The sequence below is a fragment of the Bombina bombina genome, chromosome 6 (assembly GCF_027579735.1).
Source record: "Bombina bombina isolate aBomBom1 chromosome 6, aBomBom1.pri, whole genome shotgun sequence".
Taxonomy (NCBI): domain Eukaryota; kingdom Metazoa; phylum Chordata; class Amphibia; order Anura; family Bombinatoridae; genus Bombina; species Bombina bombina.
In genome coordinates this window covers 1,132,647,730-1,132,673,025 of record NC_069504.1, presented here as the reverse complement: position 1 = coordinate 1,132,673,025, position 25,296 = coordinate 1,132,647,730, and the positions used below count along the sequence as shown (strand labels likewise).

The following is a 25,296-nucleotide window of genomic DNA, read 5'->3' as shown; positions in this document are numbered from 1 at the left end:
TGTTTAGCTGAACTAATCTGACACCAGTTTCCCTGCTGAACCATAAGACAATGTTTTCCTCTTTTTGGCAGCCACTGGATCAGATAGACAAGCGCAGCAATACAACAAGGATGTGTAATCTGACGTGATTAGGCAGGGCTCTTTAGAAACAGAACATTCATAATTGGGACAAAGAAAGAGTATTAATAACACTTTCCCAACACGGCAGTTAGCCATTTTATATTTTCTTTCTTAATCTTAGTGTTTTTCAACAAATCATAGGATTTAATAGCGTGTTTTGGCAGATTAGAGGATTTATGGCCCAGATGTTTTTGTTCTAAAAATGGATTATGGTGTAAAGTTTGCTGGAATCCACAGAACATGTTCAGGCAAGCCGGTCATTTTATGTGCGATTAGTGCCTGCCTTCTGTCCTACAATCCTTCCATCTGTCACATCACACCAATGAATCTGGTTAGATTTACTTTTTGTCACAGTCCCTCTGCCTGGCGTTTATTTTTACACTCTTCTGTCTGGTGCAGGAGAAATATTATGCAACAGTGACGTCTGTCCTGCGTTTACGGAACTGTGTAAGGTGTTGGTAATTCTAATCATAAAACTAAATTACATATTTCACTTTTTATATATGCAGTCTATATATCAGCAATTAAGGGCTGCAAATCAAAAACCCTGTGTGTCCCATGTTTCTTGTATCTAGGGATAGCTATATACGTGAGTTTGTGCTCTGGTTTAGCCAGTCACTGTGTAAGATGTTGCAGGGGCAAGACAATGTCATCATTGAGGCATTACAGACAATCTAGTGGAGTATTTTACAGCAAAAGCAGATTAAATTAATAGTGAAAGGATAGCCAGATATATATATACATACAACACATGCCTGTGTGTTGTGTTAATAATTTTGTTTTGTAATTTTCCCTATGGGCTTTGCACCCAGGCTTGTCTGGGGTCAACTGTCTGAGTCACTGAAAGCTTTGCAGCTGGCTGTAAGTGCTGGTGAGCACCCAGGACTGTGAGTTTTGCAGGGTCATGGGATGTGTACCCAGTCCCGTTTGATAGTGCAGTCCTTTCCCATGTTTGGTATGTGTCTAGAGAAATTACAAAAGGCATGTGTCACCCTTGTTTGTATCTCAGTGTGTTTGGTTGAAGGCATGCATTGTGTGGCGTTAGGATAAAGACCCAGGGAGGAAGAGACCTTAAAGTGGTCCTGGGCCTAACACCATTTGTCCAAATGCTGTAACTAACTCTTCCATGTTGCTTTTAATCCAACTATGTGCTTGCCTGAATCCCTGAAAGCTGTGAGCTGGGCTGGTGAGCATGGGATGTGTACCCGGTACAGTTTGAGAGTGCAGTGCATCTCTGTGTTTTATAGATAGACTGATAGATAGATAGATAGATAGATAGATAGATACACACAATATTTGGAAAAAAGAATGTGAATACTCCTATTAATTATTGAGTTCTGGTGTTTAAACCACACCCATTGCTAACAGATGCATAAACTCTTACACATAGCCATGCAATCTCCATAGTCAAACATTCTGAATAGCTCACAGACTTTAAGCTAGGCCTGCACTGGTCAACTGTAGGTTCTGTTATTGTGAAGTGGAAGCATCTAGGAGCAACAGCAGCTCAGCCACAAAATGGTAGACCACGCAAACTCACAGAGTGGGGCCACCAAGTGCCGAAGTGCATAAAACTTGTCTATCATCTGTTGTGTCGGGAGCTGTATGAAATAGTTTATTATGGCTGAGCAGCGGTACACAAGCATCTCATCAACATGCGTAATGCCAAACTTTGGCTGAGGTGGTGTAAAGCACGTCGCCACTGGACTCTGGGGCAGTGGAAATGTGTTATCTGGAGAGATGAATCTCCAACTCACTATCTGGCGGTGTGATGGAAGATTCTGGGTGTGGCGGATGCCAGGAGAACATTTGCTACCGGAATGCATAGTGCCTACTGTAAAGTTTGCTGGAGAAGGGATAATGGTCTGGGGCTGTTTCTTTAGGGTTGAGCTAGGCCCCTTAGTTTCTAAGAAGGGTCATCTTATTGCTACAGTATACAAAGACATTTTAGACAATTGTATCAAAAGTTTGGGAAAGGCCTTTTCCTATTCTAGATATAGTTTGATGAGTTTAGTGTGTAGATATTTTGAGTCGTCTGTACAGAACCCTGACCTCAACCCCACTGAAAAATGTAGGGATAAATTGGAACACTAATTGCGAGGCCTGGCCTTCTCATCTAACATCAGTTCCTTACCTCACAAATGCACTTTTGGTTTATAGGGCACACAATTTAGAGGTAAAAACTTCCCAGAAGAGATGCAGCTGTTATAGCCACAAAGGGGAGACCAACTCCATATTAATGCTCATGGTTTTAGAATAGGATGTTTAACAAGCTTATATAGGTGGTCAGGTGGTCACATGCGTTTGGCAATATAGTATATATAAGGAATGTTGGAAGTTAAGGTTGGACATCCTGGTTTTTAGCAATAAAACTGGGTCACCTGCTCATCCTGTTTCTAATTGTGTTTTGTTTTTTGCTGTCATGACAACTGTATTTTTGTGAGAAATTATAACCGGTGCTAAGTAGGGCTTTCTAATTGGTTCTTTTTCATGACACATTAGGTTCTCGGACTTTAGAATTCCCTTACCGTAGGACAAAAATGACTGCATGCAGCTGTTTAAATATTTTTTCTTATACTTTAATCATATAATCCGTATTACGTATGTTTCAGCGTATGGAAACTATAATAAATATCACTTGGTTTTTTAAATTTACTATTTAATGATTAATTCAGAGATCATAATTTATTATTACTAAAATAGTTACAAAACATTACCAATGATAACCATATTTTGTAAAGAGAAATATTATTCCAGAAGTAACTATGGCCCCTATTTAAGAAAGTCTGGCGGACCTGATCCGACAGTGCGGATCAGGTCCACCAGACCTTGCTGAATACGGCGCGCAATACGCTCGCCGTATTCAGCATTGCACCAGCAGCTCACACGAGCTGCTGGTGCAACGCCGCCCCCTGCAGACTCGCGGCCAATCGGCCGCCAGCAGGGGGCTGTCAATCAACCTGATCGTACTCTATCGGGTTGATTTCCGGCGACGTCTGTCCGCCTGCTCAGAGTAGGCGGACAGGTTATGGAGCAGCGGTCTTTGTGACCGCTGCTTCATAACTGCTGTTTCTGGCACGGGGCATCAAGCTCCATTTCGGAGCTTGATAGATATCTATCTCTACATTATTCTATGTGGCCTATTTATAAATGTGCGAGCGGACATGATACGGTGCAGCGTATCATGTCCGCAGCACATCGATAAATGCAGACAGCATACACTGTCGGCATTTATCATTGCACTAGCAGTTCTGGTGAACTGCTGGTGCAATGCCGCCCCCCTGCAGATTCGTGGCCAATCGGCCACTAGCAGGGGGTGTCAATCAGCACCATCGTATTCGATCAGGTTGATTTCTGTCTGCGGCCTCAGAGCAGGCGGACGAGTTATGGAGCAGCGGTCTAAAGACTTCATGCTTGCTGGAAACAAGGGGCATAAAGCTCCAATCGGAGCTTGATAATTCTGCCCCTATATCTCTATTTATCTGCACAGCTGTGATGATAATGTTTTTGGGGTGATGATCCCAATTATAATGTTGCCAGCGACACAATCAAACTACAAGAATGTTATGGTCAACAGCCTTAAACTATGGTGAGATCAGAATGTGGTCCTATTTTTTAACCCTAGAGTCCTAGGCCTGCAATCCATTGTGAAGGGTTTAATGGTATTTTGCGGCACCTTCTACCAGCTGCATTTTTTGGCGAAATTGCCAATGAGAGGAGTTTATTTTAATGAACAAATTGATAAATAAGGCTGAATGCATACATTGCTTTGTGAAAAAATAACATCAATGATCTACAGGTGATGAATTGCAAACCAAGAGTGGGCGCAGTTGCAGCTTTCAGGACACTGTGATCTTGTCTTCAGGCTGATTGTAGATGGCGCCCAGTTATATGTCTATGCTGTGTACCTGCAGTATACTCTGCACTATCCTAAGCCCCATAGTTTCAACAGAAAATCAGGTTACATAAAATAATATCAATTGATCAATATAGCCTTGAAGGGGCATTTGTAGCCATTGAAATAAGTAAAAAGAACCTTATTTACTGCTGTGTAATAACTTGTGGTGGAACATAACTCTAGCAGTCTTTATTCTAGTTATATGTGAAATAACTTGTGTATTTGTTTTAATTTAAACTATTTTTTGCTTTCTTTCAGATATCCTGTCTTCTATAACGTCAACGGGTTATTTAAACGATCACGATGCTGTAACTAAGGCTATTCAAGAAGCTCGTCAGATGAAGGAGCAACTCAGACGGGAGCAGCAAGTTCTAGATGGGAAGGTGGCCATGGTTAACAGCCTGGGTCTCAATAACTGCAGGACAGAAAAGGTTAGTTGCTAAAACCCTGTTTTGTGAGAGCTCATCTTAATGACTGCATTACTAAATCCTTATAAAAGCTTTCCAGCCTGTTAATTCCTGTTTCCTGGTTGTCAGTCGTTGTTCTGGGGTTTTTTTTGCTTTAAGTTCTTGAAATCTCTCAGCTAGATTGGAAGTCGTGCTTGATGGAAATGCTTGCATATGTTACCGAGATCAGAGCAGGATTTGCAGATATCCAAGTCTCTCTAGGAGCCTAATCTCAGTTGATACTCAGTTCAGCTTTGCGCTATTTAGCCATTATAATTTTGTCATGCAGGATGTGGTGCGCCGCGATCATCAATCTCCAGCAGCACTGTCATGTTAAGTTATTTCAGTGACAAATTCTTGTTTATTCATTATCAATAGGCTAGAAAAGGTCAGGAAATAATACCTAATTCATTTAATATAGACACAAAGTCTCCTTGTCAGTTATAGCAGCTTACTGTCTGTCAGTGCCCAGCCTTATGCCACCTTGGTTTTGCTCTAGCCTTAGACTAACATTTTGCCGTTCTTGCAGTGACCAGTGAGCTTTCTAAATGACTAACTGGTATAGGGTACCACACGTAAAGCTTTTCATCCTCACTAATGTATTTGTTCTCTGAAACAGATTCATTACAGCTCGCACTCTGCTGTGGTTCTTGTGAATGGTCTACCTAGAGAGACAGGGAACTGAGGTCCCAATTCTCTAAAGCACTTCGCTAAAGTTAGATTCTCTAAAAAGATACGGCCGTGCTACAAGGTTCTTCTATACACAAATTTCACCTTAATAGCTCTGTATCTCACTAAGGGGCATAACTTATACTTTCATACGTAAAGGAGAGAAACATAAATTACACTATAGTACTCAATAATATTCACAGTTTAAAAAGCATATTGAAAGTACAATGTAAAAACCGTAATTGTAGTACATACTAAAAATAATATAGATAAAATGCATTTGAATTCGTTTCAAATAAAATGTGAATTTAAATTACATAATATTTTATGCAATTCAAAATCATATTTAAAGGTACATGAAACCCAAACTTTTTCTTTCAGGATTCAGATAGAGAATACAATTTTAAAGAACTTCCCAATTTACTTCTATTTTTCTAATTTGCTTAATTTTTGTGGTATCCTTTGTTGATGAAACATTAATGCACATGGATGAGCCAATAATTTGAGGTATATATGTGCAGCCAGCAATCAGCAGCTTCTGAGCCTACCTAGGTATGCTTTTCAACAAAGGATGGATACAAAGATAACAAAACAAATTATATACGACACCTGTGTATCTCACTGTTTTATCTCACAAAATGAGAGCTGGCGAGTTTGTTTCAAAATTTAGACCGTATTAAATATACTAGTAGAAAAATGCATATTTTGATTTATATGTATGTATCTGCTTGAAAAGAAATGTTGCTCTCCGTGTGCGATTCGGCAATTTCAGAGAGCGTCATCACTTTCTATGGGAGGCAGCTCGTCACTCGTTGGGATTTGTATCCAGCCTTTTTTTAGGGAATTTAGTGAGGTCTGCCAATGCAAGGGCTGTAGCGATATTCCTTTCCATGACAGCGAGTTTTAGAGCATCAGGTTCTGAGTGAGGCGCAAGAGGCTGATGATGCAGGGGTTAAGAAATTAATATGAAGCTTAATAGCTGGCTAGAATATTGATGTTTCAGAGAGAGCCAGGGAAGGTCTTCTTATAAAGACGTTTGCTTAAAATCTGAGATAGGGAGAAGTCTGGACTACATTTTTAGATGCCATGTGCCCTGCTTCCTTAAATCTGTCAACTCCTGTGTTAGTGAAGCTACCTATCTCACCTACCTTTCTATTGGGTTATCCCAAAGATTCTACTCATCCTTTTTGCTATGTTTCACCCTGTGAGCCACTTCTTCTCCACTCCTTGATTCTTCACACCACGTAACATAGTCTGAGGGTTACCTGGTACCCAGTGCTGGGTGAATCACACGGTTTCCAAACCTTACATGTTTATTTTTCTGCTGTTTAACTCATGTGTCACCAATCAGAACATTTCCATGGATGAGTATTAGTACTTATCCTACTTGTAAGAGCTCTTGCCATAGCCTAATAAGGGTCAGTTATGGGTGCTGGCACTCGGTACAGAGGAGTATGCCCTGTGTCGCCTATGCTAGCGTCCTTACATGCTCGGTGCTTAAAGTTGATAAACAGGTTGCTTTTATGAGTAGGGAAGCGGGGAGGGAAGAGCAGTGTCGGATAAGTGAAGAAGTGATCACAAGCACAAAGGAATTTATATTCAAATATTTAAGCATTCTTGAAAGGATGCTCGGAGCAGAAATTCCTCTTTCTCTGCTCCCCGTGTAAAAATGACTTTAACACTCAGCCAGATGCTAATGCAAAGTGACTGGAGCTATTCCTCGCAAGCGTAGCTAAATTGCCGTTATTTGTTAAGCGCATTGCATTCAGCTGTGGATACAGCAGTTGGTTGCATTCAGAAAGCATCTGTACTCTTTTTTTAATCATCCAAAGCAGAGACAACTCTACCTATCTCCCCCTTCTCCTCCCTCGTGCTAGCTGGGAATTGTCAAGTGACAACCGACCAAATCCTTTTGGACAGGGAGTCTTCATCTTGAGTTCTATATACTTGCAAAGCAGGTCTTGTTCTTGGATCAGGAAGCCCATTAAAAGCACTTTGATGCTATGGAAATTCATCTTCATGAAGCATTCGGGCCCCTAAGCAGCGTGCTGTTTAACTGTGGTTATAGATCAGTCATTCACGTAGGAGGGCAATAATTGTGCTGACGGCTTGTACAGAAATGGAAGTACATTAAAATAATCCAGAGCCCTCCGCCATGGCACTGAGAGTTAATCTTCTTTAATACAGATCAGCTGTTGTTCTAACACATGACTTTATGCCAGTTCCAGTGACTGCAGAGCCTATTCATTAGGTAACCAGACCGGAGCCATCTGCATGGACTATGGTTACTTTCACTATTGTTCATGGTTCCTGTTTGCTTGTCTGCTTTCACTTAGCTAATCCTCCGGCAACTGTAATTTATTTCCCCATTCAATACAGTACTAGTTAGTGTTTGTTGTCTTTTGCTAAGGGGGGTGCCTGAAAATAAATATTGAATTTAGGGAGGTTTTTTATGATAAATTCATTGATCTGCACAGCAGCACTTTGTAATGCAACAGCAAAATCATGTTGGCCAACACCGAAAGCAATATTCACTAACGATTTTATTGCTGCCATTGCTATTGAATAAGTACGTGAATAATTAGGCGCAGCAGCCAAATACTGAACATACAGTGTAGAACGTTACACAGGGAGCCAGACATGAGTACTAAATGCAAATAATGACATACAACTATGTACTTAACACCGGGCAATCTGGGATCTGTAGCTATATACATAGCTTGCCTTACACGTATGTCCTGGAATATTTTTTAATTAAAACTTAAATCTTATTAAATCACATTAGTGCGATTTGTTGCCTGTAACCCTTTAGCTGCAAGAGAGCACTTTAACGCATTCTGCTGCAATGTGCTGCAGCTCTCCCTGGCAGACGTAGATTATTGTTTGCTAATATATGTACCAAGCTCTGGTTAGTGTTATTTCTGATCTTCCTCTGACATCGACTGTCTATAGTTCAATGTGGTGATAGCTCACGAGATTTATCCTGCTTATGAGATACATTTTTTTTAATCCACTTTATCTGCCTTAAAGGGACACTGAACCCAATTTTGTTCTTTCATGGTTCAGACAGAGCACACAATTTTAAGCAACTTTCTTATTTACTCCTATTACCAATTTTTCTTCCTTCTCTTGGTATCTTTATTTGAAAAGCAGGAATGTAAGCTTAAGAGCCAGCCCATTTTTAGTTCAGCATCTGGGTATTGGTTTCTGATTGGTGGCTAAATGAAACCACTAATCAGCAAGCGTAACCCAGGTGCTGAACCAATAATGGGCTGGCTCCTAAACTTACATTTCTGCTTTTTCAAAAAAAGATAGCAAGAGAAAATGATAATAGGAGTAAATTAGAACGTTGCTTACAATTGCATCTCTATCTGAATCATGGAAGAAAAAAATTGAGTTTAGTGTCCCTTTAACATTAAAATTCAACAGAAAACAACAAAAGAAAAAAAATACACAAATTTGCATTTTCTTTTATAAAAATATATAGAAATACTGCACTTTTCTAGAGATTGTACAGCTATTATTTTTTTTAAACATCCTTTAAGAATAGCTTATATTGTGCATGCCATCTACTGCATATACAAGGGTAGGTCGTGTGCATGCCATCTACTGCATATACAAGGGTAGGTCGTGTGCATGACATCTACTGAATATACAAGGGTAGGTCGTGTGCATGACATCTACTGAATATACAAGGGTAGGTCGTGTGCATGACATCTACTGAATATACAAGGGTAGGTCGTGTGCATGCCATCTACTGCATATACAAGGGTAGGTCGTGTGCATGACATCTACTGCATATACAAGGGTAGGTTGTGTGCATGACATCTGCATATACAAGGTTAGGTCGTGTGCATGCCATCTACTGCATATACAAGGGTAGGTCGTGTGCATGACATCTGCATATACAAGGTTAGGTCGTGTGCATGACACCTACTGCATATACAAGGGTAGGTCATATGCATGACATCTACTGCATATACAAGGGTAGGTCATGTGCATGACATCTACTGCATATACAAGGGTAGGTTGTGTGCATGACATCTACTGCATATACAAGGGTAGGTCATGTGCATGACATCTACTGCATATACAAGGGTAGGTCATGTGCATGACATCTGCATATACAAGGGTAGGTTGTGTGCATGACATCTGCATATACAAGGGTAGGTTGTGTGCATGCCATCTACTGCATATACAAGGGTAGGTTGTGTGCATGACATCTACTGCATATACAAGGGTAGGTTGTGTGCATGCCATCTACTGCATATATAAGGGTAGGTCGTGTGCATGACATCTGCATATACAAGGGTAGGTCGTGTGCATGCTATCTACTGCATATACAAGGGTAGGTCGTGTGCATGACATCTGCATATACAAGGGTAGGTTGTGTGCATGACATCTGCATATACAAGGGTAGGTTGTGTGCATGCCATCTACTGCATATACAAGGGTAGGTCGTGTGCATGACACCTACTGCATATACAAGGGTAGGTCGTGTGCATGACATCTACTGCATATACAAGGGTAGGTCATATGCATGACATCTACTGCATATACAAAGGTAGGTTGTGTGCATGCCATCTACTACATATACAAGGGTAGGTCGTGTGCATGACATCTACTGCATATACAAGGGTAGGTCGTGTGCATGACATCTACTGCATATACAAGGTTAGGTTGTGTGCATGACATCTACTGCATATACAAAGGTAGGTTGTGTGCATGCCATCTACTGCATATACAAGGGTAGGTTGTGTGCATGACATCTGCATATACAAGGGTAGGTCGTGTGCATGACATCTGCATATACAAGGTTAGGTTGTGTGCATGACATCTACTGCATATACAAGGGTAGGTTGTGTGCATGACATCTACTGCATATACAAGGTTAGGTTGTGTGCATGACATCTACTGCATATACAAGGGTAGGTCATGTGCATGACATCTACTGCATATACAAGGGTAGGTTGTGTGCATGACATCTGCATATACAAGGGTAGTTCATGTGCATGCCATCTACTGCATATACAAGGGTTGGTCATGTGCATGACATCTACAGCATATACAAGGGTAGGTTGTGTGCATGACATCTGCATATACAAGGGTAGGTCATGTGCATGACATCTACTGCATATACAAGGGTAGGTCGTGTGCATGCCATCTACTGCATATACAAGGGTAGGTCATGTGCATAACATCTACTGCATATACAAGGGTAGGTTGTGTGCATGACATCTGCATATACAAGGGTAGGTTGTGTGCATGACATCTACTGCATATACAAGGGTAGGTCATGTGCATGACATCTACTGCATATACAAGGGTTGGTCATGTGCATGACATCTACAGCATATACAAGGGTAGGTCGTGTGCATGACATCTGCATATACAAGGGTAGGTTGTGTGCATGACATCTGCATATACAAGGGTAGGTCATGTGCATGACATCTACTGCATATACAAGGGTTGGTCATGTGCATGACATCTACAGCATATACAAGGGTAGGTCGTGTGCATGACATCTGGATATACAAGGGTAGGTCATGTGCATGACATCTACTGCATATACAAGGGTAGGTCATGTGCATGACATCTACTGCATATACAAGGGTAGGTTGTGTGCATGCCATCTACTGCATATACAAGGGTAGGTTGTGTGCATGCCATCTACTGCATATACAAGGGTTGGTCATGTGCATGACATCTACTGCATATACAAGGGTAGGTCATGTGCATGACATCTACTGCATATACAAGGGTAGGTCATGTGCATGACATCTACTGCATATACAAGGGTAGGTTGTGTGCATGCCATCTACTGCATATACAAGGGTTGGTCATGTGCATGACATCTACTGCATATACAAGGGTAGGTTGTGTGCATGCCATCTACTGCATATACAAGGGTAGGTCATATGCATGACATCTACTGCATATACAAGGGTAGGTTGTGTGCATGCCATCTACTGCATATACAAGGGTAGGTCATGTGCATGACATCTACTGCATATGCAAGGGTAGGTTGTGTGCATGCCATCTACTGCATATACAAGGGTTGGTCATGTGCATGACATCTACTGCATATACAAGGGTAGGTTGTGTGCATGCCATCTACTGCATATACAAGGGTAGGTCATGTGCATGACATCTACTGCATATACAAGGGTAGGTTGTGTGCATGCCATCTACTGCATATACAAGGGTTGGTCATGTGCATGACATCTACTGCATATACAAGGGTAGGGTGTGTGCATGCCATCTACTGCATATACAAGGGTAGGTTGTGTGCATGACATCTACTGCATATACAAGGGTAGGTCGTGTGCATGACATCTACTGCATATACAAGGGTAGATTGTGTGCATGCTATCTACTGCATATACAAGGGTAGGTCATGTGCATGACATCTACTGCATATACAGGGGTAGGTCGTGTGCATGCTATCTACTGCATATACAAGGGTAGGTCATGTGCATGACATCTACTGCATATACAAGGGTAGGTCATATGCATGACATCTACTGCATATACAAGGGTAGGTCATGTGCATGACATCTACTGCATATACAAGGGTAGGTCATATGCATGACATCTACTGAATATACAAGGGTAGGTTGTGTGCATGACATCTACTGCATATACAAGGGTAGGTTGTGTGCATGACATCTACTGCATATACAAGGGTAGGTTGTGTGCATGACATCTACTGCATATACAAGGGTAGGTCATATGCATGACATCTACTGCATATACAAGGGTAGGTCATGTGCATGACATCTACTGCATATACAAGGGTAGGTCATATGCATGACATCTACTGAATATACAAGGGTAGGTCATATGCATGACATCTACTGCATATACAGGGGTAGGTAGTGTGCATGACATCTACTGAATATACAAGGGTAGGTTGTGTGCATGACATCTACTGCATATAAAAGGGTAGGTCGTGTGCATGACATCTACTGAATATACAAGGGTAGGTTGTGTGCATGACATCTACTGCATATACAAGGGTAGGTCATGTGCATGACATCTACTGCATATACAAGGGTAGGTTGTGTGCATGCCATCTACTGCATATACAAGGGTAGGTTGTGTGCATGCCATCTACTGAATATACAAGGGTAGGTTGTGTGCATGACATCTACTGCATATACAAGGGTAGGTTGTGTGCATGACATCTACTGAATATACAAGGGTAGGTCATGTGCATGACATCTACTGCATATACAAGGGTAGATCGTGTGCATGACATCTACTGCATATACAAGGGTAGATCGTGTGCATGACATCTACTGCATATACAAGGGTAGGTCATGTGCATGACATCTACTGCATATACAAGGGTAGGTCGTGTGCATGACATCTACTGCATATACAAGGGTAGGTCATATGCATGACATCTACTGAATACACAAGGGTAGGTTGTGTGCATGACATCTACTGAATATACAAGGGTAGGTCATGTGCATGACATCTGCATATACAAGGGTAGGTCATGTGCATGACATCTACTGAATATACAAGGGTAGGTTGTGTGCATGACATCTACTGCATATACAAGGGTAGGTTGTGTGCATGACATCTACTGCATATACAAGGGTAGGTTGTGTGCATGACATCTACTGCATATACAAGGGTAGGTCATGTGCATGACATCTACTGCATATACAAGGGTAGGTTGTGTGCATGCCATCTACTGCATATACAAGGATAGGTCATATGCATGACATCTACTGCATATACAAGGGTAGGTCGTGTGCATGCCATCTACTGCATATACAAGGATAGGTCATATGCATGACATCTACTGCATATACAAGGGTAGGTCGTGTGCATGCTATCTTTTGCATATACAAGGGTAGGTTGTGTGCATGCCATCTACTGCATATACAAGGGTAGGTTGTGTGCATGCCATCTACTGCATATACAAGGGTAGGTTGTGTGCATGACATCTACTGCATATACAAGGGTAGGTCGTGTGCATGACATCTACTGCATATACAAGGGTAGGTTGTGTGCATGCCATCTACTGCATATACAAGGGTAGGTTGTGTGCATGCCATCTACTGCATATACAAGGGTAGGTCATGTGCATGACATCTACTGCATATACAAGGGTAGGTCATGTGCATGACATCTACTGCATATACAAGGGTAGGTTGTGTGCATGACATCTACTGCATATACAAGGGTAGGTTGTATGCATGACATCTACTGCATATACAAGAGTAGGTCATATGCATGACATCTACTGCATATACAAGAGTAGGTCATATGCATGACATCTACTGAATATACAAGGGTAGGTTGTGTGCATGACATCTACTGCATATACAAGGGTAGGTCATGTGCATGACATCTACTGCATATACAAGGGTAGGTCATATGCATGACATCTACTGCATATACAAGGGTAGGTTGTGTGCATGACATCTACTGCATATACAAGGGTAGGTCATATGCATGACATCTACTGCATATACAAGGGTAGGTTGTGTGCATGACATCTACTGCATATACAAGGGTAGGTCATATGCATAACATCTACTGCATATACAAGGGTAGGTCGTGTGCATGACATCTACTGCATATACAAGGGTAGGTCGTGTGCATGACATCTACTGCATATACAAGGGTAGGTCGTGTGCATGACATCTACTGCATATACAAGGGTAGGTCATAGGCATGACATCTACTGCATATACAAGGGTAGGTTGTGTGCATGACATCTACTGCATATACAAGGGTAGGTTGTGTGCATGACATCTACTGCATATACAAGGGTAGGTCATATGCATGACATCTACTGCATATACAAGGGTAGGTCATATGCATGACATCTACTGCATATACAAGGGTAGGTCATATGCATGACATCTACTGAATATACAAGGGTAGGTTGTGTGCATGACATCTACTGCATATACAAGGGTAGGTCATATGCATGACATCTACTGCATATACAAGGGTAGGTTGTGTGCATGACATCTACTGCATATACAAGGGTAGGTTGTGTGCATGACATCTACTGCATATACAAGGGTAGGTCATATGCATGACATCTACTGCATATACAAGGGTAGGTCATATGCATGACATCTACTGCATATACAAGGGTAGGTCATATGCATAACATCTACTGCATATACAAGGGTAGGTCATGTGCATGACATCTACTGAATATACAAGGGTAGGTCATATGCATAACATCTACTGCATATACAAGGGTAGGTTGTGTGCATGACATCTACTGAATATACAAGGGTAGGTCATGTGCATGCCATCTACTGCATATACAAGGGTAGGTCATATGCATGACATCTACTGCATATACAAGGGTAGGTCATATGCATGACATCTACTGCATATACAAGGGTAGGTCATATGCATGACATCTACTGCATATACAAGGGTAGGTCGTGTGCATGACATCTACTGCATATACAGGGGTAGGTTGTGTGCATGACATCTACTGCATATACAAGGGTAGGTCGTGTGCATGACACCTACTGCATATACAAGGGTAGGTCATGTGCATGACATCTACTGCATATACAAGGGTAGATCGTGTGCATGACATCTACTGCATATACAAGGGTAGGTCATATGCATGACATCTACTGCATATACAAGGGTAGGTCATATGCATGACATCTACTGCATATACAAGGGTAGGTCATATGCATGACATCTACTGCATATACAAGGGTAGGTCATATGCATGACATCTACTGCATATACAAGGGTAGGTTGTGTGCATGACATCTACTGCATATACAAGGGTAGGTTGTATGCATGACATCTACTGCATATACAAGAGTAGGTCATATGCATGACATCTACTGCATATACAAGAGTAGGTCATATGCATGACATCTACTGAATATACAAGGGTAGGTTGTGTGCATGACATCTACTGCATATACAAGGGTAGGTCATGTGCATGACATCTACTGCATATACAAGGGTAGGTCATGTGCATGACATCTACTGCATATACAAGGGTAGGTTGTGTGCATGACATCTACTGCATATACAAGGGTAGGTTGTGTGCATGACATCTACTGCATATACAAGGGTAGGTCATGTGCATGACATCTACTGAATATACAAGGGTAGGTCATGTGCATGACATCTACTGAATATACAAGGGTAGGTTGTGTGCATGACATCTACTGCATATATAAGGGTAGGTCATGTGCATGACATCTACTGAATATACAAGGGTAGGTTGTGTGCATGACATCTACTGCATATACAAGGGTAGGTAATATGCATGACATCTACTGCATATACAAGGGTAGGTCATATGCATGACATCTACTGCATATACAAGGGTAGGTCATATGCATGACATCTACTGCATATACAAGGGTAGGTCATATGCATGACATCTACTGCATATACAAGGGTAGGTTGTGTGCATGACATCTACTGCATATACAAGGGTAGGTTGTATGCATGACATCTACTGCATATACAAGAGTAGGTCATATGCATGACATCTACTGCATATACAAGAGTAGGTCATATGCATGACATCTACTGAATATACAAGGGTAGGTTGTGTGCATGACATCTACTGCATATACAAGGGTAGGTCATGTGCATGACATCTACTGCATATACAAGGGTAGGTCATGTGCATGACATCTACTGCATATACAAGGGTAGGTTGTGTGCATGACATCTACTGCATATACAAGGGTAGGTTGTGTGCATGACATCTACTGCATATACAAGGGTAGGTCATGTGCATGACATCTACTGAATATACAAGGGTAGGTCATGTGCATGACATCTACTGAATATACAAGGGTAGGTTGTGTGCATGACATCTACTGCATATATAAGGGTAGGTCATGTGCATGACATCTACTGAATATACAAGGGTAGGTTGTGTGCATGACATCTACTGCATATACAAGGGTAGGTCATATGCATGACATCTACTGCATATACAAGGGTAGGTCATATGCATGACATCTACTGCATATACAAGGGTAGGTCATATGCATGACATCTACTGCATATACAAGGGTAGGTCATATGCATGACATCTACTGAATATACAAGAGTAGGTCATATGCATGACATCTATTGCATATACAAGGGTAGGTTGTGTGCTTGTTTGTTAACTCACACACCTGCGCAGAGCACCAGTGACACAGTGCCAGCTATCAAACCGTGTGCTTCCCTCAACCAATAGCATCTACATATATGCACCCTTTTTTCATACCTGCACTGGGCTTCATGCCTGATAAATATTATTATTGAACGTAATATTTAACAGGAGCATTCTGGTTTTGTAAAGTAAAGACCAGAAGTTTGTCTATGGTTGCAATGCTTTTCTATGAAGAGATGAGGTTTCGGATAAAGGTTTACCTTGAACAGGTTCATGCTGCAGAAAAGATCAGCTTTATAATAAAACCATAGCTGTGCTGATCATCATGACTCTTCAGTGACACCGACTCTACAGCTGTGCGTTTCTAATACTATTTGCACAGTGATACAAGGTTCCAACTTCTGTAAATGAGAACTGAATACTTTGCCTCTAGCTCCATCTCTCTTCTGAATCGCCAACTTGTTCCGTTCACGTAGGATGCAGGTTTGTGCTGTTACTGAAATATTCTCTGTTTGAGCTGTTTCATATTGCAGACACATTAAACATTTTGATTACTTTGAGTTTAAGGTCCAGCCATTCCTCGCCCTTTTCCACGCACAGTTTGTATATGTTTACAGCTGTGTGCGTTTTATGGCTGCGTGCCTTATTTTCACAGATGGTCAGTAAAATACTTTTTCGGTTTATTCTGCCTTGCATCATTTGTCACAGTGCCACTATGTGCAGCTAATGGGAGCCCACGCATGGCAGTGAGTGATTATGTATGAGCAAGGAGATTTGCAAAACAATTTCATTTTATTTTTCTAATGACAGAAATGTTAAGTTATAGGAATTTAAGAAGTGTGGCTTGAGAGTCGCCATTCTTATTTGAAATCCCTATATTAATTTTCCACAAATCCTGGTTTTACTTATTTCATAAAGAATGTTTTGTTTAGTTTTAATATAGAATTTTGTTACATTTATTTGAAGGAACCTAAGCGGTACATGGTGTTTTTTCATTACACATCTGCCATCCAGCAGCCAATGGGTTAAGCACATTAATGCAGTGCACAGAGGGGTATTTCTTGGTAGGGCCACCTCTGGCAATGAATGGATTATAAAATGCACTTTCCAGGAGAAGAGTAATTGCAAAAAGCATTAGCAAATAAGGGTTTTTGTTAACAATGTGAATTATGGAGCATTGCTATTAAGTGACAGTAATTTGATGTGAGCAACGGTCCACTACTCATCTTTTGTGCTATTTCATGACATTTGTGAGATGCCACAACTCTGACTTACATAGATCTAGCATATATGTACACGTTACATTCAGCACATGTTGCTGCTTTATTTATTGTCTCTGATGTGCGAAATAACTGTGAGCAATGCTAAGGGGAGTCCAACTAATATTCTTAGCTTTTTGTATTTTTCAGTTAGAAAAATAATATTGTGTAACGTTCCAAAAAAAATACTCATATGGGACCTCACCTGGTGATGGAACAAGAACATTTGGAAATTGGAGTTCATTAAAGGGACACTCAAGTCCAAAAACACTTTCATGATTCAAATAGGGCATGCAATTTTAGACAACTTTCCAATTTACTTTTATCACCAATTTTGCTTTGTTCTCTTGGTATTCTTAGTTGAAAGCTAAACCTAGGAGGTTTCTATGCTAATTTCTTAGACCTTGAAGGCCGCCTCTGCATTTGACAGTTCTTCACCACTAGAAGGTGTTAGTTCATGTGTTTCATATAGATAGCATTGAGCTCAGGCACGTGAATCTACAGAGGAGTGAGCACTGATTGGCTAAAATGCAAGTCTGTCAAAAGTACTGAAATAAGGGGCAGTCTGCAGAGGCTTAGATACAAGGTAATCACAGAGGTAAAACGTGTATTATTATAACAGTGTTGGTTATGCAAAACTGGGAAATGGGAAATTAAGGGATTATCTATATTTTGAAACAACAACAATTCTGGTGTTGACTGTCCCTTTAATTAGATATGAGATCTCTCGGGGGGAAATCACAAGGCGGTTAAGGAGCTTACCAAATAATGTGAGCTCATTAAATAGTTGGGAAGTCACTTGGCGGTTGGGGGTTCACCAGGGGTAAAGATCTCTAAATTGTGACAGTTTGCCATGTGGTTGGGAGTGGTTTATAGGTTATGGGATGGTCGCTGGAAGACGTTAGTTAGACAGGTTTGAGCTCACATGGGGGCCCATTTATCAAGCTCCGTATGGACCGCTGCTCCATAACCTGTCCGCCTGCTCTGAGGAGGCGGACAGACATCGCCGCAATTCAACCCGATCAAATACCATCGGGTTGATTGACACCCCCTGCTAGCGGCTGATTGGCCTCGAATCTGCAAGGGGCGGCGTTGCACCAGCAGTTCACAAGAGCTGCTGGCGCAATGCTGAATGCGGAGAGCGTATTGCTCTCCGCATTCAGCGATGTCTGTCGGACTTGATCCGCTGATCAGATCATGTCGGACAGACACACAATAAATAGGCCCCTTAGTGTTTTAATAGATGGTTAACAGTACATGGATACGTGTTTGGTTGGTAGCTCACTTGCTGATTAATCTCAGCTTTCTAACAAACACAGGCAATCATATGTAGGTATCCAAACATGTGCTTGCATTGTCACTCTTTAGATAAACCGTGTCAGCTACTAATGGAATTTTATTATATTCTATTTAGTCATTGACCTCAGGCCATAGGTATTTAATGTATAACATGAGAGGTCCACTGACATCCTTTGTCATTTCAGAAGCCCTGCAAACCTTGGCCGACCCTTTCATACAAGAACAAATAACAAAAGGAAACTGTGAACATTTTATTAGTGTTACACAAAAAATGACTGTTCTGAGATTCATTATCACAGGATTAATTTACCAAAACCATTGGGACTCCCGACAAACAGCCCTTAAATGTATATAAATGTGTGTTTTATTTATTAATCTTGTAGGAGGTTTATTGTCCTTTATCGAAGGAAGATCTCAGCTATGATTAGGAAAGGGGGCTTTTCGTAGCTTTCTTTATTCGTTCCAGAGTAATAAAAGACAACCAATTAATCATTATAACATCAAAATATTCTTTCATCTTCGTCGGTGGTCTATTTTCTGTGGTGCTTTTATTGGTATAATAGACATCTATAAAAAGCACCACCAGGAAGGCTTCTTGTAATCTCACCCGGCATTTACAATGTGTTTTATTTCATTTGATTTTTTTGCTATTTCCGTCTTCTATTTAAGATAACTTTCATATATATTATAGACTCTGTTCATATTTATTTGGCATTTAGTTACAATACATTATCAGTGCTTACAAAAATGTTTAATGTTTGTTCATTATTTTAATGATGATAGAAACTGTAATTGGCTGTTGTATGATGCTAGAATCCTATTTGTGTCATAGCCCTTGTAGGTACTGGAGATCATATAAAGAGTAACATTTAGTTAGTTGCAAAACCATCTCACAGTAGAACAGTACTGAAAACAGTAAGAAGCAAACTGGGTATAGAAATGTTTCACTGCAGAGCACTTGACAATTCAAGAGGTTTGATTGCTTAAAAAACATAGTGATCCTAGATGTCTTCTTTTTTACCCTTTCATTTCCCTCCTAAAAATAATTATCATAATACCCAACGGACTAAGAAATGCATTTATGTCAGTTTAAAAAGGTTCCATAAATGAAGAGGATTCTGTTTTTAATTCTGTTTACAGAATCCCTTTTTTCAATATCACTTAAAACTGCCATAGCAAGTGAAGTCTTTGTGTTATTATAGTCACACTGTTGCTAGGGTCTGCTTCTTGCTCGATAGCTGCAAAAGGCTGAAGAGGCAGACAGACAAGTAAAGCCAACTGGACAGAGACAAGGAGAAGACATAGCAAGAAAAGAAGAGACAGACGTGCCGCAACAGCAGGGCACAGAGTTATGTTGATAGAAGAGATTCAGAAAGAGAGTACTGATAACAAAAAGTTATAAAACACAACCAAGAAGCATTAGAAAATCATTCCTCTACTCTCAATGTACAAACGTTATAAATGTACAGTCGGAGCCGATGCACACACTAAATACCAGCCTCTGTAGTATTACAGTCAGAGCCGATGCACACACTAAATACCAGCCTCTGTAGTATTACAGTCAGAGCCGATGCACACACTAAATACCAGCCTCTGTAGTATTACAGTCAGAGCCGATGCACACACTAAATACCAGCCTCTGTAGTATTACAGTCGGAGCCGATGCACACACTAAATACCAGCCTCTGTAGTATTACAGTCGGAGCCGATGCACACACTAAATACCAGCCTCTGTAGTATTACAGTCAGAGCCGATGCACACACTAAATACCAGCCTCTGTAGTATTACAGTCAGAGCCGATGCACACACGAAATACCAGCCTCTGTAGTATTACAGTCAGAGCCGATGCACACACTAAATACCAGCCTCTGTAGTATTACAGTCAGAGCCGATGCACACACTAAATACCAGCCTCTGTAGTATTACAGTCAGAGCCGATGCACACACTAAATACCAGCCTCTGTAGTATTACAGTCAGAGCCGATGCACACACTAAATACCAGCCTCTGTAGTATTACAGTCAGAGCCGATGCACACACGAAATACCAGCCTCTGTAGTATTACAGTCAGAGCCGATGCACACACGAAATACCAGCCTCTGTAGTATTACAGTCAGAGCTGATGCACACACTAAATACCAGCCTCTGTAGTATTACAGTCAGAGCCGATGCACACACTAAATACCAGCCTCTGTAGTATTACAGTCAGAGCCGATGCACACACTAAATACCAGCCTCTGTAGTATTACAGTCAGAGCCGATGCACACACTAAATACCAGCCTCTGTAGTATTACAGTCAGAGCCGATGCACACACTAAATACCAGCCTCTGTAGTATTACAGTCAGAGCCGATGCACACACTAAATACCAGCCTCTGTAGTATTACAGTCAGAGCCGATGCACACACTAAATACCAGCCTCTGTAGTATTACAGTCAGAGCCGATGCACACACTAAATACCAGCCTCTATAGTATTACAGTCAGAGCCGATGCACACACGAAATACCAGCCTCTGTAGTATTACAGTCAGAGCCGATGCACACACTAAATACCAGCCTCTGTAGTATTACAGTCAGAGCCGATGCACACACTAAATACCAGCCTCTGTAGTATTACAGTCAGAGCCGATGCACACACTAAATACCAGCCTCTGTAGTATTACAGTCAGAGCCGATGCACACACTAAATACCAGCCCCTGTAGTATTACAGTCAGAGCCGATGCACACACTAAATACCAGCCCCTGTAGTATTACAGTCAGAGCCGATGCACACACTAAATACCAGCCTCTGTAGTATTACAGTCAGAGCCGATGCACACACTAAATACCAGCCTCTGTAGTATTACAGTCAGAGCCGATGCACACACTAAATACCAGCCTCTGTAGTATTACAGTCAGAGCCGATGCACACACTAAATACCAGCCTCTGTAGTATTACAGTCAGAGCCGATGCACACACTAAATACCAGCCTCTGTAGTATTACAGTCAGAGCCGATGCACACACTAAATACCAGCCTCTGTAGTATTACAGTCAGAGCCGATGCACACACGAAATACCAGCCTCTGTAGTATTACAGTCAGAGCCGATGCACACACTAAATACCAGCCTCTGTAGTATTACAGTCAGAGCCGATGCACACACTAAATACCAGCCTCTGTAGTATTACAGTCAGAGCCGATGCACACACGAAATACCAGCCTCTGTAGTATTACAGTCAGAGCCGATGCACACACGAAATACCAGCCTCTGTAGTATTACAGTCAGAGCCGATGCACACACTAAATACCAGCCTCTGTAGTATTACAGTCAGAGCCGATGCACACACTAAATACCAGCCTCTGTAGTATTACAGTCAGAGCCGATGCACACACTAAATACCAGCCTCTGTAGTATTACAGTCAGAGCCGATGCACACACGAAATACCAGCCTCTGTAGTATTACAGTCAGAGCCGATGCACACACTAAATACCAGCCTCTGTAGTATTACAGTCAGAGCCGATGCACACACTAAATACCAGCCTCTGTAGTATTACAGTCAGAGCCGATGCACACACTAAATACCAGCCTCTGTAGTATTACAGTCAGAGCCGATGCACACACTAAATACCAGCCTCTGTAGTATTACAGTCAGAGCCGATGCACACACTAAATACCAGCCTCTGTAGTATTACAGTCAGAGCCGATGCACACACGAAATACCAGCCTCTGTAGTATTACAGTCAGAGCCGATGCACACACTAAATACCAGCCTCTGTAGTATTACAGTCAGAGCCGATGCACACACTAAATACCAGCCTCTGTAGTATTACAGTCAGAGCCGATGCACACACTAAATACCAGCCTCTGTAGTATTACAGTCAGAGCCGATGCACACACTAAATACCAGCCTCTGTAGTATTACAGTCAGAGCCGATGCACACACTAAATACCAGCCTCTGTAGTATTACAGTCAGAGCCGATGCACACACTAAATACCAGCCTCTGTAGTATTACAGTCAGAGCCGATGCACACACTAAATACCAGCCTCTGTAGTATTACAGTCAGAGCCGATGCACACACTAAATACCAGCCTCTGTAGTATTACAGTCGGAGCCGATGCACACACTAAATACCAGCCTCTGTAGTATTACAGTCAGAGCCGATGCACACACTAAATACCAGCCTCTGTAGTATTACAGTCAGAGCCGATGCACACACTAAATACCAGCCTCTGTAGTATTACAGTCAGAGCCGATGCACACACTAAATACCAGCCTCTGTAGTATTACAGTCAGAGCCGATGCACACACTAAATACCAGCCTCTGTAGTATTACAGTCAGAGCCGATGCACACACTAAATACCAGCCTCTGTAGTATTACAGTCAGAGCCGATGCACACACTAAATACCAGCCTCTGTAGTATTACAGTCAGAGCCGATGCACACACGAAATACCAGCCTCTGTAGTATTACAGTCAGAGCCGATGCACACACTAAATACCAGCCTCTGTAGTATTACAGTCAGAGCCGATGCACACACTAAATACCAGCCTCTGTAGTATTACAGTCAGAGCCGATGCACACACTAAATACCAGCCTCTGTAGTATTACAGTCAGAGCCGATGCACACACGAAATACCAGCCTCTGTAGTATTACAGTCAGAGCTGATGCACACACTAAATACCAGCCTCTGTAGTATTACAGTCAGAGCCGATGCACACACTAAATACCAGCCTCTGTAGTATTACAGTCAGAGCCGATGCACACACTAAATACCAGCCTCTGTAGTATTACAGTCAGAGCCGATGCACACACTAAATACCAGCCTCTGTAGTATTACAGTCAGAGCCGATGCACACACTAAATACCAGCCTCTGTAGTATTACAGTCAGAGCCGATGCACACACGAAATACCAGCCTCTGTAGTATTACAGTCAGAGCCGATGCACACACTAAATACCAGCCTCTGTAGTATTACAGTCAGAGCCGATGCACACACTAAATACCAGCCTCTGTAGTATTACAGTCAGAGCCGATGCACACACTAAATACCAGCCTCTGTAGTATTACAGTCAGAGCCGATGCACACACTAAATACCAGCCTCTGTAGTATTACAGTCAGAGCCGATGCACACACGAAATACCAGCCTCTGTAGTATTACAGTCAGAGCCGATGCACACACTAAATACCAGCCTCTGTAGTATTACAGTCAGAGCCGATGCACACACGAAATACCAGCCTCTGTAGTATTACAGTCAGAGCCGATGCACACACTAAATACCAGCCTCTGTAGTATTACAGTCAGAGCCGAGGCACACACTAAATACCAGCCTCTGTAGTATTACAGTCAGAGCCGATGCACACACTAAATACCAGCCTCTGTAGTATTACAGTCAGAGCCGATGCACACACTAAATACCAGCCTCTGTAGTATTACAGTCAGAGCCGATGCACACACTAAATACCAGCCTCTGTAGTATTACAGTCAGAGCCGATGCACACACTAAATACCAGCCTCTGTAGTATTACAGTCAGAGCCGATGCACACACTAAATACCAGCCTCTGTAGTATTACAGTCAGAGCCGATGCACACACAAAAAACCAGCCTCTGTAGTATTACAGTCAGAGCCGATGCACACACTAAATACCAGCCTCTGTAGTATTACAGTCAGAGCCGATGCACACACTAAATACCAGCCTCTGTAGTATTACAGTCAGAGCCGATGCACACACTAAATACCAGCCTCTGTAGTATTACAGTCAGAGCCGATGCACACACTAAATACCAGCCTCTGTAGTATTACAGTCAGAGCTGATGCACACACTAAATACCAGCCTCTGTAGTATTACAGTCAGAGCCGATGCACACACGAAATACCAGCCTCTGTAGTATTACAGTCAGAGCCGATGCACACACTAAATACCAGCCTCTGTAGTATTACAGTCAGAGCCGATGCACACACTAAATACCAGCCTCTGTAGTATTACAGTCAGAGCCGATGCACACACTAAATACCAGCCTCTGTAGTATTACAGTCAGAGCCGATGCACACACGAAATACCAGCCTCTGTAGTATTACAGTCAGAGCCGATGCACACACTAAATACCAGCCTCTGTAGTATTACAGTCAGAGCCGATGCACACACTAAATACCAGCCTCTGTAGTATTACAGTCAGTGCCGATGCACACACTAAATACCAGCCTCTGTAGTATTACAGTCAGAGCCGATGCACACACTAAATACCAGCCTCTGTAGTATTACAGTCAGAGCCGATGCACACACTAAATACCAGCCTCTGTAGTATTACAGTCAGGACATTTCAAGAAGGAATACAACCGGCATTGTTATATTGACACCTTTATAGGCAGTACATGCTTGTTTTCCAGTTATTGGAGAGCACATTACCTAGATATGGAAGATTTGCAGTTTGTGATACGCTCTAGAGTTCCTCACTCAGCAGGGCCTGTGCTTGAAATGCTTA

At 41.8% G+C, this 25,296-nt stretch overlaps 1 protein-coding gene across 4 annotated transcripts in view; it reads left to right on the top strand.

The window, feature by feature from the left end:
* Window positions 1–25,296, top strand: part of SOX5 (SRY-box transcription factor 5) — a 488,205-nt gene that overhangs the window by 447,578 nt on the left and 15,331 nt on the right. For all 4 annotated transcript variants that reach the window (XM_053719111.1, XM_053719110.1, XM_053719112.1 and 1 more), the window contains one exon: window positions 4,277–4,449. In XM_053719111.1, coding sequence (XP_053575086.1) covers window positions 4,277–4,449 — 173 coding nt within the window. The remainder of the gene's footprint in view (window positions 1–4,276; window positions 4,450–25,296) is intronic.